Raw genomic sequence first — 17753 nt, 5'->3', positions numbered from 1 at the left:
AGATGGCAAAAAAGTGTCACCAACAAAAACTGTAAGAAATAACTTGGGTATTTAATATAAAATAGGAGTGCAAAAAATACAAAATGGACATGAGATTTATAAATCAGTACATGTTACATACTGTTTCCAGAAAAGACACTAATTAGCTTATTAAAGATTTGTGCCCCGCAGGCACTTTGGCAAGAATGCATATCACATCAGTTTTAGTGACATTGCCAGGGGTAATGATCCACAGGCAGTTTTAAAGGTCAGGCTGTTAGGCATCAATAAGAAAAGGCCATGAAATGTTTTATGAAGTAACAGTGACAAAAGACTCCAGTTGCTGTGAGTCGCCTGAAGTAAAACACTGCACTGTTGTAGAGATTTAAAATGCTTTATAGAGAAATGAAAGGTTTGGAATGGAGCCGTAGATCTGTCCCATTGTATCAGCTAATGAATCCACATGACCAGTTGATATTTGAGAGACTCTCAGTAGTGTAATAGAGGCCACAAAATGTAAAACAAAACAGAAACAGCACAGCGTAATGGGCAGGTTGTTGGCGACCCCAGCTAGTGCCTCACAGAGTTCTCCAAGGATTCTCCGTCAGCGTCTACGTCGTCATAGTCTCGTACTTCGCTGGAAATGTGGATTTCAACTGTACTAGACTCTGAACCTAGCAAGACAAAATAGGGGCAGATTACTAGACTGGAGTGACAAGACTCATCAAATGACTTCTTCAATAATCTATTCAAATTGTGTTTCTATATCTGTTTATTTATTTCAAGTAGAGCTGCAACCGATTAATCGATTAGGTGCTTGAAGCTAATACAAAAATTCCCGATTCAATTAATCGACTCAAATTGATTGAAGGGAGATATTCTATTGCAGTTTTCCTGAATTGAAGCTTCTTTGTGCGTCACAATAAGCGTCTGTGTGAAACACAACAATGAAACCAATGTTTAACAGCAGAGAAATGAAGGAAACAAAGCTTTGATTCAGGAGAATTGTGGTTGAAGGATTTTTTTGGATCACTTTGAGTCGATTAATCAGTTGCAGCTCTAATTTCAAATATAACATTAAAACTAAACAGCAAAAAGATTTATATATAAAGAAAGGAAAACATTTGAAATGGAGCTGGATAAAGTTTAACTTATAATTTCCTGCCCCCTTCCTTACCCGATCCTTCTACCTATTCCTATGTCAGATCCCATAAGTAACTCAAAATCCTACACATATCCGACTAAATTCTGACTAAGCACAAAACATATCCGTTTATATGTATCCACTGCAAATGCATCCAAGTGCTTTAAGTCACAAATGTATTTTGGGAATCTTAATTATCTACATCCTGCAACTGCAGACTTGAATGGAAATTGCATTTGGTGCAGTTGATTTATCCTTGTATTGAAGATGCGTCAATGAAGAAAAAAACATAAGTTCTTTAAATACTTCACTTTATTTCTAAAGATAGTTTACAGAAAACACTGAAAAGCTTTTGTACAGTGCATGAACTACAAAATGTAAAAAAAAAAAAAAACCTTTACAAAGTCATCCCAAAATACATTTAATATCCTATGTTCACTCTATCAGCAGTATGACATTGAAGATATTGACTCAGGTTGACCCAGAGAAAACTTATGCAGCTTAATACAACATGTTTAAGGCTTAACCACAGGGTGTTTGTTAACCCACTTTAGAAGTAAACTAAATATCAAAACACCTCTGAGAATGATGCAATACAATTCCTTAGCAGCACAAGATAGAGCCACAAAGTGGAGCCATCACCTCGTAAAGTTATCAACAAAAACTCAACTTATTTTAGGGCTGCATTACTCTGTCTTACCTAGTTCCTGGTTTTACATATTGCATATATCTTATTGGCTTTGATAAAAGATCATGCATATCGATAATGACACTTGAAGTTTGTAAAAATACAAGTTGGGTACACTTAGGATGAAGTTACATAATAAACAGGCTACAGGAAATGTAAAATGTAGTTCAATTCTGCTCAACACTAGTGTACATTTCAGTACACCATAGATCACGGGTGTCAAACATAAGGCCCGCGGCCCTACACCGGCTCGCCAAAGGGTCCACTGTGGCCCGTGGGATGAATTTGTGAAATGCAAAAATTACAGTGAACATGTTATTTTATTTCAGGTTCCACATTCAGTCCAAATCATTTTTAAGTGGGTCGGACCTGTAAAATACAATCATAACTATAAATAATGACAGCTCTAAAATCTTCTCTTCGTTTTAGTTTTTTTTTTTTTTTTTAAAAAAGCAAAATTACATGGAAATATTTGCATTTACAAACTGTCACAAAAAATGGGAATAACCTGAAATGTACAGTCGAGGAAAAAATTATTAGACCATCAAAAGTCATCAGTAACAATGGTTATGCAATCAAGTACTAACTCCTGTATCATGTGACTAAAACAGACAGAAAAGAACATAGAATGCCTAAAAGTCCTGTTTTTGCCAGTATAATGCCATAACTATTGATGTAAGAACTGAAGTGATTTTGGTTATTATCAAGAAAACCATGGAAAATGGTTGGATATCAGCTCTGAAATTAAACTCTTATGTTGTTATCATTATATTTGTCCAAACAAATGTACCTTTAGTTGTACCAGGCATTAAAATGAACAAGAAACTGAAGAAAACAAGGGTGGTCTAATAATTTTTTCCACGACTGTATTAAGAGAAGTGTAATTTTTTAAATGTGTATTTGTAGATCTGCTGTGATCTGGACATTGTAATGCACATGTGTAAATGATTAACTGAGGCAGAATATTGTTAAAATTGCACTTATTTTTCTTAGAAAATGTCAGATTTTTTTGTGGTTGTTCATGTTATTCACACTTTTTAAAAGGACTGTTTGTAGATGTAAACGTTTTCATCATGTAATGTTACTTTTTTCACACTAAAACAAACACAAAAGTTTGGAATTGACATTTTTTAGATACTATTATGTTATTATTTTACTGGTCCAGCCCACTTCAGATCATACTGGGAGGATGTGGCTCCTGAACTAAAATGAGTTTCACACCCCTGCTATAGATCATAACAAACAACTCTGAAGGGTGTTATTTCATGCTAAATGCTCCATTACATCTAGCAGGGGTTAATAGTGCAATACATTGTTTTTAATTACAAATGAATCACAGCATTAAATGCGTTTTGATGAATGGCTCCAAGTATGTATCATTGAACCAAATGCAATCACAGTGAAAAAACCTGGACTAGACTTCATCAGGCAGATGAGGCAGATTGTTTGTTTGTTTGTTTATTCCACCATAACAGTAGAATAGTAAAAGAAGACGGGGTCCGGTTCTAACATCACCATGCGTCCACTGTTAAAGCCTCACCAGCCCTGATAAACCGGAGAGCCGTTACTGACACTGAGAGCCCAGTTACCTTCTGACAGGACACTGATGGCGTCGGACTGGTGCTGTCCGTTGCCGATCAGGTTCCTCTTGACATCCTGGACATGACTCTGGTACAGCAGAGTAGTTCCCAAGGTGTTATTTCCTCCGGCGTTTGGCACTGATGTAGAAACGGAATCCCAGGTCAGCTCCCTCCTCCGCTGCATGCTGAAATCAACATCGAACCCTGTCCAGCCATGAAACGCCAGCGTGTTGAGGAACGCCTGCATGGGGTTCAAGATACCCTGGAAGACGAGACGTATGATCAATGACAAAGAGGTGAGGATTAGCATTTTACACAGAACACACTCCTCCCAGACTAAACAAGCTTCCAAAACACCTTTTAGGACTTTTCTACACATGCTTTGGGATTTTCCAGTCCTAGAAGAGTTTTGGAAATTTGTTATCATGACAATTTCTGACATTTCCTAAAAACTGGAAATTTGATTATGTCAGATCCTTGAACATGATCCATTATAGGAAGTATTTTATACTGACAGTCAATAGAAACTTTGAGCTACAAATGTCTGCATATTTCTACTTGTAGGCGGGTTGTAATTATTCATTGTGGATTTATTGATGACTTAGTGCTCGGGTAGTTGAGATAATGATGAGTTGTCATGTTGTCACGGTTCATTGCACATGGGTTGGTCTCTTTGCAAAAGTGGACCAAATACACATTGAGCAATACTCAGTGGGTATCTGCACAATTTGAGGATTGGTTTTGAAGGCCTATATTAAGGCCCAAAAAAGGCCACCATTGTTAGTCCAGTGAACGGCATCATGCCACGTCTATCACGTGAACAATGTCTCCAGGCACTGGGTATGATGGAGGCCGGTTTGAGCTACAGTGATACAGCCAGGCGTATGTATGGGCTGTTCCCAACCCACAATCAGAAACCTGGTTGAACACCACAACACCACAGGCTCTGCTGACGATAGACCGCGTCCAGGGCCAGAGAGAGAAAGACAACTCCCGACCAGGACCGCTACTGTTGTGACTTTGTGTTTGGCAGGAGCCATTTTCTTCTGCTAAGTTTTTTTGTTTTTAAATTATTCTTGAAACTTTAGATTTTTGTTTCTGTATCCTAAACAAATGATTCATATGAAAAAATTCCAGTTTAGGGTTTCAAAATAAAAATGATGTCAAAAAATATGGTCTCAAAGTTTTCATTGACTGTGAGTGTATTTTACTTGCGAGCACTGAAGCCAAAAAAAAACAAAAAAGTGCATTCTTAAGAACCGGAAATTTGAAAATACTGGATAAATGAACTTTTATCTTATTTTTATCTGAAAAATTATAAACTTTGAGCAGATATGGGCACCTTTTTGAAATTTTTGAACTCTCTACCATTAATAGGCTGTAAAGATCAACCCAGTGCTTAACTCTGGATAATATTATTTTATTCTATTCCTTTTTCTAGTTTGATGTTGATTTAATTACATTTTTTGTCAAGTGCTGTTGCATAATGGTCCAGAGTGATTTTTATTTTTGCTTTTTATTTAGTTATTTAAAAAGAAAAATGAATCGAATCGAATCAAATTGAGTAGCCTGTATTGTCATTGTGTGTACAATTAAATTAGGAGTGCTACGCCAGTCCTTGTGCCAATACTTACAAACACCAGTATTACAGAAATGAGAACTGAGCGAATATAAAATTACAAAAACTAAAAATAAGACAAGTGGTACCAGGCACAACAAACCCCATCGCTCACACATATTTTGCCCATTATAAATAAATGGGAAGGTTTTAAAAATTCACAAAAATTGAAACTTTGATCTATTTTTCCCAAAATGTAATGAGAGCCATTCTGGGTCACTGGCAATTGATAAAGTCAGTTAGGTATGAATTCAGCCAATAGTTTTGCTGCTACAGACATGTGAAATTTCACCCATTATAGGTAAATGGGGAAAAGAAAAATATTTAAAGAATTCATTAAAAATTGTAACTTTGACCTACTTTTCCTAAAATGTAATGACTTCTATTCTGGGTTACCAAATTTGATATGAATTCAACCAATAGTTTTGCTGCTACAGACATGTGAAATTTCCACCATTATAAAAAAATTCATTAAAAAAAAAAGATTTTAAAAATTCATTAAAAAAATTGTAACTTTGACTTTTGTACAATCAACAAAGTAACATAAGAATAGAGCTTAGTAGAATAAAAAATACAACTGGATAAAATATGAATAGCCCGTTTTTAAATCCCGTTTTTAAATCTCTTCTTAAAACCCACCTGTTCTCCTTGGCCTTTTAACACTTGTGCAATGCTGACATTTTGTTTCTGTTTTTATATTTTAACTTGTTTTATTTTATTTGATTTTAATGTTTTTTATGCTTTGATTAATTTGTATTGTGCTTTTATTCTTCTGGACAGCACGTTGGTCCACTGTGATTATTTTAAAAGTCTTTATAAATAAAGTTGGATTGGATTGGAGTAGGTGCAATTTGCAGTACTAACAGTATGTGCCAGTATGTATATCTATGAGCAATGTTAACAGTATGTATTACCATGAATGACAGTATGTATATCTATGAAACAGTATGTATCTATATTAACAGTGTTAACAGTACTGTATGTATTTCCTATAAAAACAGTATGTATACCTACAATCTATATAAAAACAGTGCATTTATTTTTGATAAATATTGAATAAATATCACATTGTATTGTTATTGCAGGAGTTCCTGCGTTACTGTTACCTGTTTTGTGCGTTTTTTTTTTTTTTTTGCATTCTGTGTATATACATTTGTAATAAACATCTTAAAAAAAACAAAACGTGCACAGTATATTTTTGTTGTGTAACCCACCATTATAAACCACGTGATAAGAGCTGCATTCTTGATATTCCTTAAACTGTTGTCATTGATATCTGTCTGCATCTCCAGGAAGAAGAGGAGACTCTCGTTGATGATGTTAGGAATCCAGCTAAAACGCAGACAGGACATGAGTCATTAGCGGCACATAATCAGATATAGAAGCTCTGAACTGAAAATCCCACAGCTGTAAATCTGTGACTCTGTCTGACACATGAATATGCAGCAGATACGCATCCCTAATTCCTCTGAAACGACTGTGAAGACAACGATTAATTATTGAAGGACTAGAACATAAGACTGTTCATGTGTTTGCCCCGTGAGAACCACATTCCTGTGTGACCACATAAACATGACTTCATTTGACTTCATTGAACTTTATGTTTGACTTTACCCTTTATAATTATATTACAATTATAATAGTTTAAGCATGAAATGTGTTAAGAACGACATTAGACTATAACCTTTAAGAAAGTAAGATGGAGTTAACAATTTGTGCTCTTCAATTTTTTACAAGATAAAGGCCTCCTATAAAGTGGAATGCTGATTTAGATTGAGAAATATAGCAAAATGCATGATAAAGACGGTTTCCTATTTAAGATCTATTGTCTAAAAGTAAGTTCTTATATCTCACTGAAAAGTTGCTCTTCAGGTGATTATGTCTTATTTTAAGTGTGATGAGATATTTTGACTAGAAATGAGAAAAATTCACTTGGTAAGATTTGGATTTTTGCTGTGTAAATGACGTTGATGAAGACAAATAATAAAGTCTTACTCTGAGATGGATGAGTAGATGGGAAGATATGGGACATCTAAAAAAAATGGAACATATAGCACCTTAAATGGTAAAGACGTTTTCCTACAAAAAAAAAAAAGACCCTTCCAGTCGTTTCTGTACAGATCAGGGCATCCAAAACTAAACCCAAACACATTTTTAGGTCTTAGCAAGGAAAAATTGGTGGCAGTAATTGCGTATCACTAAATGGAGGGGAGTCACATTTTGATGCCTCCTTTTGTACAAAAGTGACTAACAGATTTTTTTGCTATAGGAAATACTTGACATGTGTGCCATCTATATAATGCATGTCGCATTTCTTACTCTGGATTCTTGGGAAAAAAGATTTTTTTTTTTTTTTTTACAACATTTTTACAACAATAGTCCCATTGTTCTGAATTTTTTATTCAGTTAAATAATATAAATCACATCATATTAATTTATACTGGGAATTTACATTATAAAAGGGAAGTGGACTCTGTGTGTGTGTGTGTGTGTGTGTGTATGTGTGTGTGTCGGGCATCATACAAAATCCAGAAAGAGCTGACTGCTGCAATTTTTCATACTGATGTATTTTTGGTCAAAGAAGATGCTAGTGAAAATGGCAAGTTGATAGCATCAATATTTGGGGAGATATTAGTAATTTTGGAATACAATAGCCTTACAATCACATTGCTATGCCCAGAATCATAGAATCATAGAACTGAAGTGGGTTACCTAGCAACAGATAAACAATAGGGCCACATTGTCATGGTGCAGAAACGGATTTGCCAGCTGAGAGGTTATTCAACTGAAAATGCCAGTGGAATTTACCAAGAAAGTAAAGAAAGCAAAGGAATGAACTGTATCAGAGGTACGTTAATTACATAAAAACAACCACATCTAGAACCAGTGGTTGCCTACGAGTCAATGTGCTGGTATTGCATGTGTCTTATTTACTAGAATGAACAAATATGACATTTGCGGTGAAACTTATTCCATTCTCTGAATGAAGTTGAAAACTTACCAAACAAAGAACACCAGCATTATTTTAAAGAAGCGTAGTTTTATCTCATTGGCCAGCCGTCTTTCGTTTTCCGTATAGATTCCTTGTCGACCTTTGAGTAATGATGTCACTGGATTGGATACACAAGAGAGGTGACACCTTTAAGCATGTGCAAGTAAATACCTCATAGAAATACTGTGAAATTCTAAATTTCAACATTAGTGTTATTGGAGGACATAACAAAACTTTATTACTTTTGCGAAATGTTTCTAAATTTTTACTGTTGAAAATCAAGGTCAGTGAAGTTACCATATTTGGTTCCTTGTCTGTAAGTGGCAAAAAAAAAAAAATCCAAGAGGCATGTATAAAAATACAAGATAAAAACATGTAAGATGAAAGTGAACATGTATTTAGAACATCACTTTTAGAACATTAGACCAACATAAGTCCAGACCCCTGTCCACATCCACGTTATCCCTTTGAACATCATTCCTTACATTAGTACCAGTATTTCATGGTACATAACAAAGCAGGTACACCTACTGGTGGACCTTACAGACCCTGTAGACCACATTTAAATGGTTGACTCACTGTTCTCACTGTAACTGTTGCTGTCTTGTAATGTATGCAGAAATGACCAAAAATAGTCACTTGTCCGATGAAGCGTTAAAGTATGTTTGGAGGTGAATGTACTTACCGGCAGATATAGTCCTGTTAAAAAACACAGGGTTCACTATAAGAACCAGCAGCATTGGAGCGTATGTGGTGACGTAGTGAGGTATTGCGTGTTGGAGGCCTTGCTCACAACTAAACACAGAAAAAAACAGCAGTGATTATGGCATGGATAATGTTAGGTCACGTTACATCTCTAATATGAAAGAATGCTGACATAAACTGATAATTTGAAATGCAGGATTAATGGGAGAATAAGTGACAAAAGGTCGTCTGTGTTAGTAATAATAGTTTCAGGCATGTTTAATGATATTTGTTAAGTTCTTCCTTTAGAATTCTGCAGAAATAAGTACATACACAGCAAAAATCCAAATCTTACCAAGTGTATTTTTCTAATTTCTAGTCAAAATATCTCATCACACTTAAAATAAGACATAATCACCTAAAGAGCAACTTTTCAGTGAGATATAAGAGCTGATTTTTAGACAATAGATCTTGGAAATTTTATTTCAACAAATCTTACAAGATAATTTTCACTTGTTCCATGAGCAGATTTTTTTTGCTTGAATTAAGCAAAAATAATCTTGAATTAAGCAAAAAAAAAAAAAAAGGAAAGTGTAAGATTTCTTGAACTAAGATTCTCAAGATCTATTGTCTAAAAATATGTTCTTATATCTCACTGAAAAGTTACTCTTTAGGTGATTATGTTTTATTTTAAGTGTGATGAGATATTTTGACTAGAAATGAGAAAAATTCACTTGGTAAGATTTGGATTTTTGCTGTGTGAATGAGGTTGATGAAGACAAATAATAAAGTCTTACTCTGAGATGGATGGGTAGTAGAGCATGGCCACCCCTTCAATACACAGCAACACAGCCAGACCCCAAGTGATCATGTGATAGAGAATAATCGTACTGATGGGGAAAGAAACGAGTCATGAGACCAACCTCCAGACACATGCTGTAGTTCCATATCTCCAGGATATTTTGTTTGACTAGCTGAACAAACGCAAGGTACAGAGCGGGGGAGGGCAACCTACTGTTTTAACATCAGAATCAAATTCTCCAGCTGCATAAAATGACTTGTAAATGTTTTCTCAGCTCAGAAACTCAAAACAGCTTCAGGATGTTTGTGTGTCAGGAAGTTAAAAAAAAGGTGTTTAATCCATAGACGAGCATAACAGCAAAGTGAGAGAAAGATGTTTTGCACATCCTACTGAATATCAGTGGCATATTTGTCAGATTTATGTTTTTTTTTTTTTTTTTTTTTATCTCTTTCTCTAGAAGTTGCCGCTGAGGTGATAATGAATTGTGGTGGATCAGAGGTGATGTTAGCAGCAGCAGCAGCACCTGATTCCTGCCGATGTTTTCACCACCAGGAAGACGTCAACAGCGTAACAAAAGGTCCACCAGAATGAGGCACTGAAAAACAGCTGGATCCACATCTGGAATACATAGATACTGTGTGAATAACTGCACCTCGGAAATATACAGGGTATTTATTTTTAACAAATATGAGTAACTCGCTTATTTCCTTGTTGGGAGGGATTATAAAAAAAGGATTAAACTGTTATTTCTTCCCATAAAGATGTAACTGTAACCTGTGCTATTGTGCATGAAAACAAATTTAATAATCAGGATTTGTCCAATGTTATATAGAACAATAGCTTATTTTGGCATTGATCCAGCAGATGTCATCTTGTCTATGCATGTGCTGATGTCAGCATATCAATTGCCTCTATGTATGTGCCAAGTTTGAAGTGAATTGAAACAAAATTGATGTTTTTATAGACATTTGAAATTCTGCCCATTATAAGTAAATGGGAAAAAAAAAAGATTTAAAAAATTAATAAAAAATTTGAACTTTGACCTACTTTCCCCAAAATGTAACCACATCTATTTGGAGTCACTGGCAATCTTTAAATTCAATTTGGTATGAATTCAACTCATAGTTTTGCTGCTACAGACATGTAAAATTTCACCAATTATAAGTAAATGGGGAAAAAAAACATTTAAAAAATTCATAAAAAATTTTAACTTTGACCTACTGTTCCCAAAATGTGATGACATCTATTTTGGGCGACTGGCAATATACACTATATTGCCAAAAGTATTTGCTCACCTGCCTTGACTCCCATATGAATTTCAGTGCCATCCCATTCCTACTCTATGGGGTTCAATATGACGTGGGTCCACCCTTTACAGCTATAACAGCTTCAACTCTTCTGGGAAGGCTGTCCACAAGGTTTAGGAGTGTGTTCATGGGAATTTTGGACCATTCTTCCAGAAGCGCATTTGTGAGGTCACACACTGATGTTGGACAGAAGGCCTGGCTCTCAGTCTCCGCTCTAATTCATCCTAAAGGTGTTCTATGGGGTTGAGGTCAGGACTCTGTGCAGGCCAGTCCAGTTCATCCACACCAGACTCTGTCATCCATGTCTTCATGGACCTTGCTTTGTGCACTGGTGCACAGTCATGTTGGAAGAGGAAGGGGCCAGCTCCAAACTGTTCCCACAAAGTTGAGAGCATGGAATTGTCCAAAATGTCTTGGTCTGCTGAAGCATTCCCAGTTCCTTTCACTGGAACTAAGGGGCCAAGCCCAGCTCCTGAAAAACAACCCCACACCATAATCCCCCCTCCACCAAACTTTACACTTGGCACAATGCGGTCCGACAAGTATCGTTCTCCTGGCAACTGTCAAACCCAGACCTGTCCATTAGATTGCCAGATGGAGAAGCGTGATTGGTCACTCCAGAGAAGGCGTCTCCACTGCTCTAGAGTCCAGTGGCAGCGTGCTTTACACCACTGCATCCGGCGCTTTGCATTGCACTTGGTGATGTATGGCTTGGATGCAGCTGCTCGGCCATGGAAACCCATTCCATGAAGCTCTCTGCGCACTGTTCTGGAGCTAATCTGAAGGCCACATGAAGTTTGGAGGTCTGTAGCGATTGACTCTGCAGAAAGTTGGCGACCTCTTCGCACTATGCGCCTCAGCATCCGCTGACCCCGCCCCATCAGTTTACGTGGTCTACCACTTCGTGGCTGAGTTGCTGTCGTTCCCAAACACTTCCACTTTCTTATAATACAGCTGACAGTTGACTGTGGAATATTTAGGAGTGAGGAAGTTTCACGACTGGATTTGTTGCACAGGTGGCATCCTATGACAGTTCCACGCTGGAATTCACTGAGCTCCTGAGAGCGACCCATTCTTTCACTAATGTTTGTAAAAGCAGTCTGCATGCCTAGGTGCTGGATGTTATACACTTGTGACCATGGAAGTGACTGGAACACCTGATTCTGATTATTTGGATGGGTGAGTGAATATTTTTGGCAATATAGTGTAAAACCCCAATTTGGTATGAATTCAACCAATTGTTTTGCTGCTACAGACGTGAAATTTTGCCCATTAGAAGTAAATGGGGGAAAAAAATATATTTGAAAAATTCATAAAAAATTTGAACTTTGACCTACTTTTCCCAAAATGTAACCACATCTGTTCTATGTCACTGGCAACCTATAAACCCAATTTGGTATGAATTCAACTAATAGCTCTGCTGCTACAGATGTGAAATTTCACCGATTATAAGTAAATGGGGAAAAAAAAACATTTAAAAAATTCATAAAAAATTTTAACTTTGACCTTCTGTTCCCAAAATGTGATGACATCTATTTTGGGGTACTGGCAATATAAAACCCCAATTTGGTATGAATTCAACCAATTGTTTTGCTGCTACAGACATGTGAAATTTCGCCCATTAGAAGTAAATGGGGGAAAAAAGAAGATTTGAAAAATTCATAAAAAATTTAACTTTGACCTACTTTTCCCAAAATATAACCACATCTATTTTATGTCACTGGAAATCTATAAAACCAATTTGGTATGAATTCAACCAACAGTTTTGCTGCTAGGGTGTGAACAAACAAACAAACAAACAAAGCGAATCAAAAATACTACTCTTTTCCTCCCCTTCGGGGGGTGGGGTAATTAATGTGTTTTCCACCTCCTGCCAGGATGTAATGGGTTATCCCATCAGCTCATGTGAAGTTGAAGCTGTTTAACCCTTTAAGACCTAGAACTAGTTTTGTTGCAGTACATCAAACCTGAGAAATCTTAAGAAAACTTGACTTTTTCAACAAAATATATCATTAACTGAAACATAAAATGAGCGTCTCCATCCACTGTCATTGATCCAACTCCATGGGTTTTTACTGGTGAATCAATGTTATAGAAGATGATGGTGTTTCTATGTTCACTACGGAGCCTCTGAACATCCAAATGGGTCATATCTGATGACCATGAAAAGCTAAGAAACTGAATTTTTCCTGAATTATTTACATATATTGATAGGATTAGTGGTTTAGATCAGTAGATGCTTTAGATCACAGGTGTCAAACATGCGGCCTGGGGGCCAAAACCAGCCCACCAAAGGGTCCAATCCGGCCCCTGGGATAAATTAGTGAAATACAAAAATTACACTGAAGATATTCACAATCAAGGATGTTAAAATCATTTTAGGTCATTTCAATCTAAAGTGGATCAGACTAGTAAAATACTATCATAATTACCTATAAATAATGAAAACTGCAAAATTTCCTCTTTGTTTTAGTATAAAAAAAGAAGTTAAATCACTCAAAAATGTTTACATTTACAGACTAGCCTTTTACAAAAAATGTGAATAACCTGAACAAATATGAACAAGCTGAAATGTCTTAAGAGAAGTATGTGGAATTTTACCAATATTCTGCCTGTTACTAAATGTTTTGTGTATTTGTAGATCCACTGTGATTTGTACGTTGTAATGTACATGTATAAATGATAAACTAAGGTATAATATTGTTAACATTGCACTTATTTTTCTTAAGAATTTTCAGGTTGTTCATATTTGTTCATGTTATGTTCAAGTACAGTTCATAGATGTAAACATGTTCATTATGGAATTTTACTTTTTTCACTCAAAAACACAGAGAAAACTTTGGAGTTGACATTATTTAGAAGTTCTTATCCTTTTATTTATATTACTTTACTGGTCCGGCCCACTTTGTCATATTAGGCTGTATGTGGCCTCTGAACTAAAATGAGTTTGACACCCCTGCTTTAGGTTGTCGATGGTTGTTTAGGTCTTTGTGGGTTAAACCGTTTGATGGGTCTTTATCAAAAGGACATCATACATACTGCGCTTCCAACACAGAAGACCTCAGGCAAGACATCAGTGCTGTTGGCCTCGGAAATTTGGTCAATGATGCTCGGTACACCCAGCCACACAGATGATCTGACAACGATACCTAGAGGACAGAAACAGTCACATGGTTTAAGAACATGAATCAATTAGTTCATACAAACTGAAACCACACGAGTAAAAAAGACAAAAAACAAAAAGAGGACATGTTTGTAATTAACATTAAAAGCACATCACAGGTTCCTTTTTTTATTATGAACTTCTTTCACAAATTAGATTCAGTCATGGAACCCAATTAATTGTGGGAAACTCGCTGCACACCTCCGAGTGTGTTTTATATGGGGTTTTCCATTTATAAAACCCCTCACTGCAGAGAGCGTAATAAAAATACGACGTCAGGAGTGTATTTCATAATAACATGTATCAGGGCTGTGGGCTTCATGCTGTTAGTTCACAGTACTGAATGAACCTGCCTGGGTTCTAAATACAACGAAACACAGGCCTTCATTTGCCTTTTCTTTCACTGATATGAATGAACAGCTCAAATGTCACATTGGTGCTAAAGCTGTGCAACAATCTGAAGTCATTTACAGCCTTTTGTCGGTCATTAGCTGAGTAACTTTAAGCTGCTTGAGCTGCATCAGAAAAGAAACACGTAGACAACTTTTACTTGCTTTCAGCAGAAAAAAGTATTGGTATTTCTCACGTGAGAGGGCTGTGATTCATGTCTTGTTTTGCAATAACAGTTTTAATGGGTGTGACTCATCGATGAAGGTATCTCGGAACAATTCAGTAGTCTGTTCTTACTTTTACTTTAAGATTTCTGTTAGATGTGTAACTAAGTGTGTATTGTAGCTCTTAGAATTCCACTGGATAGACCCCCCCCCCCACACACACACACACACACACACACACACACAATGTTCATTATGTCCTAAACATCTGACTTGAGCCAATATAATCATATAATCAACCCTATGTATTAATAGAAGGCTTAGATTCTCCATATATTTGTAATTTTAATATTTCTGTTTTTACACGTCTTGACTTTATTCATTATGAAGTCAAGACATGTGTCGAGGATTATTCATGTTCATTCAGTCCAGGGTTATAAGATTAAGCTCAGAATAGAGAACATTTCCTCGTGTACAGGTCTGTAGCATCATCATGTTTGTGTTGTAACTGAGTTATACATTAATTAATTTATATTTAGCCTGTATCAAAGTAGTATTGTCATCGTATCAACATGTGCACTGTTTGAAGTTACCACCATTTCGATACCATTTCAACAATATCTGTTTTTTTTTAGTGTAATGAGAAGCTAATATAGTGCACTTTTATTTTTTTGCACTAAAGCAAAGAGAAAAATTTGGAGTTATTATTTATATGTTAGTATGCTGTTATTTTAAGTCTGATCTGTTTGACATCAAACTGTGTTCATGAGTTGATTCATACGTACATTTATGTTAAATTTATTGTATTTTATTACTTTTTTCTGTGATTAATGACCATTGACGGGTGCATATGTAATTGACTTCTTGGTCTTATTGTTTTTTTTTAGAACTTTTTTTTTTACTTCAAAGTTTGAGACAAATCCCATTGTCTTGTCTTATATCTGTTTTGTCCCGCTGTCTTGTCCTGTCCCTGTATACTTACAGCTATGTGAGCCCTCCCTCTATGTCAGTGGTTCCCAATGTTTTTTGGCTCGTGACCCCATTTTAACATCACAAATTTCTGGCGACCCCAGACATTCTAAACAGAGACTTTTTTTTTTGTGCTAAATTTAATTTGCTTTTGATCATGTAATACTTTGCTATACTATATTGCAAATTATGTGTTAATTTTAGATGACATTTAGTCTATATAATGTATATTATTATGGACGGAGGCAGAAAAGCCAGGTGTAGATTACTGTACAAAGTGAGAATTTAGTTTCTTAGGTCAGGATATGTACAGTCAGTCCAGCTTGGATTTACAAGGCTGACAATTAATACTGAACAAACAAGAACTCAAACTATGAATTATGAAAGAGCTGCAGCATCTGAAACTGACCACAATGAACATTTGACAGATAAACAGTACCACAGTGCTTCAGTTTCAGCTTCAGAGTTTGTCATGTATTTTATGGATTGGGATTGTCTTTCTCAACTCACCATATGTTTTTATTAGTAAGTTTTTATTTTTATCAATTACTAGAAATTTCAGGTGACCCCATTTGAATTCCAGGCGACCCCATGTGGGGTCCCGACCCAAAGGTTGAAAAACACTGCTCTATGTATATGTATACAAGCAAGGAATGGATGAACATGTGAATATAAAGTTGGAGATTGTACAGGTAAAAATAACTAACTAACTAACTAAATAACTAAATAAATAAATAAATAAATAAAGTTTGAGACAAATAAACCAAATAAAAACAAAAAATAAAAAATAAATAAAATAAAATAGGCTGAATGTGTCCTCTGAACTTAAATGACTTTTCAGAAATTTGCTTTATATCTTCATAAGTGTATTTGTATTTTGTGAATAAACTACCTGAGCTACACAAAATGACATCATATGGTATATTTTTGTGTCCATAAAAGTGTTTGTTTCAACCTTCTCTAAAACTGAGTGGTCAAAAGCATGGACATTACCATATAAATACTGTATTACAAACAAAATTAGAATTTTACATCTCAACATTTTACATAACGTATATCCCTCCAATGTTATTTTGTCTCGATTCTCTGATGTGGAAGAAATATGTAACTTTTGTCATTCTTACTCTGAAAATACTCTACACTTATTCTTTTTATGTGAACATTCTTTTAATTTCTGGTCCAAAACTGAAAAATATATCATATCTAAAAGTAATAATAAGATAACTATAACATCCCAAAATGTAATTACATATTTTAAACATGATATTCACAGTTTTGAATTTGTTGTAAATTTGTTCATCTTATTAGGAAAATTTCATATCTATAAAAATAAATACACTAAAACACACCCAAATTTTAAAATCTTCCTATTGGAATTTGAAAATTACATTAAATCTTTAGAATTTATCCATAATAAAAAAAAAAAGCTCTAACACCCTGGCTATTTATAAACAATCATGTAATACTGACTGAACTCTCTGTTGTATTTATTTATTCATTTATTTATATTTGTTAGATCTGTTATTTTTATTTATTTATTTACTTTTTCATACTATTATTTGTATATTATGCTTTGTATCTTTCATTATTTTCTTAAAATTATATGTTCAAATACTTTTTTCCCTTTTGACATCTTGTTTGTTCAGATTTTTGTACTGTATACTTAAATGTTTTCAATAAAGTTGGAAAAAAAAAACCGGATTTTCAAAACTCAAATTACATTACAAAAAAAAAAGTATTTGTTTCTATTTAAAAAAAAAAAAAGGATTTCTAATTCAGAGTGAGAATGCAAGACAGTAATGCAACAAAAGGGTTAAAAACAAAGCATTTGCAACGTAATTGAATCCAGCTGAACCCCACTGTAAACTGCACTCGCCCTTTTTCTGTTTCCAGTTCAAAGCCAGTCTGGTCCTTCTTTTGCAGTTGTGTGTTTACCTGTGCATCCCAGTATGTCACAGATACTGACGATGAACAGGATTCTGGAGGAGGACGCAGGTCTGGGCAGAGGGTACTGTCCAAGTCTTCTGTATCCTTTGCGTTTGGGTAGAATTTGTAAAACCGCCAAACAGAGGCTGAGAGCCGCACTGGCCACACTCAGAGCCCCGAACAGAACCGGCTGGAAGGACACCACGAACTCCGTGGCAGAGTCCCGGTTCGGGCAGCAGAAGGTCTCCAGCCTGGGGGATGCCATCACGGAGCGGACAGAGGCAGAAGTGGGCTACCGTGTCAGAGGAAAGAAGAAAAGGAAAAGAAAAGAAAGGAAATGAGTGGAG

General features: G+C 35.6%; 1 protein-coding gene across 1 annotated transcript; it reads right to left on the bottom strand.

Annotated features, from left to right (window-relative positions):
* Positions 1-30: 30 nt before the first annotated feature.
* gpr143 (G protein-coupled receptor 143) lies at positions 31-17753 on the bottom strand. The gene is made up of 9 exons (XM_030125627.1): positions 17416-17753; positions 13834-13943; positions 10011-10105; positions 9483-9575; positions 8687-8796; positions 8011-8119; positions 6224-6341; positions 3401-3653; positions 31-653 (listed from the first exon to the last, which is right to left on the bottom strand). The coding sequence occupies exons 1-9, from the start codon at positions 17669-17671 to the stop codon at positions 550-552; spliced, it is 1248 nt and encodes a 415-aa protein (XP_029981487.1). The 5' UTR covers positions 17672-17753; the 3' UTR covers positions 31-549.

Source organism: Sphaeramia orbicularis, chromosome 21 (assembly GCF_902148855.1).
Source record: "Sphaeramia orbicularis chromosome 21, fSphaOr1.1, whole genome shotgun sequence".
Taxonomy (NCBI): domain Eukaryota; kingdom Metazoa; phylum Chordata; class Actinopteri; order Kurtiformes; family Apogonidae; genus Sphaeramia; species Sphaeramia orbicularis.
Note: the sequence above shows the minus strand (reverse complement) of the source record. Positions and strands in the feature narration are given on the sequence as shown.

Coding starts and splice junctions, on each gene's coding strand:
- gpr143 (XM_030125627.1), bottom strand. CDS start 17,671: ATGGCATCCCCCAGGCTGGAGACCTTCTGCTGCCCGAACCGGGACTCT. Junction 13,944..17,415: donor TGACATACTGGGATGCACAG/GTAAACACACAA, acceptor TCTGTCCTCTAG/GTATCGTTGTCAGATCATCT. Junction 654..3,400: donor CATCAGTGTCCTGTCAGAAG/GTAACTGGGCTC, acceptor TTGTCTTGCTAG/GTTCAGAGTCTAGTACAGTT.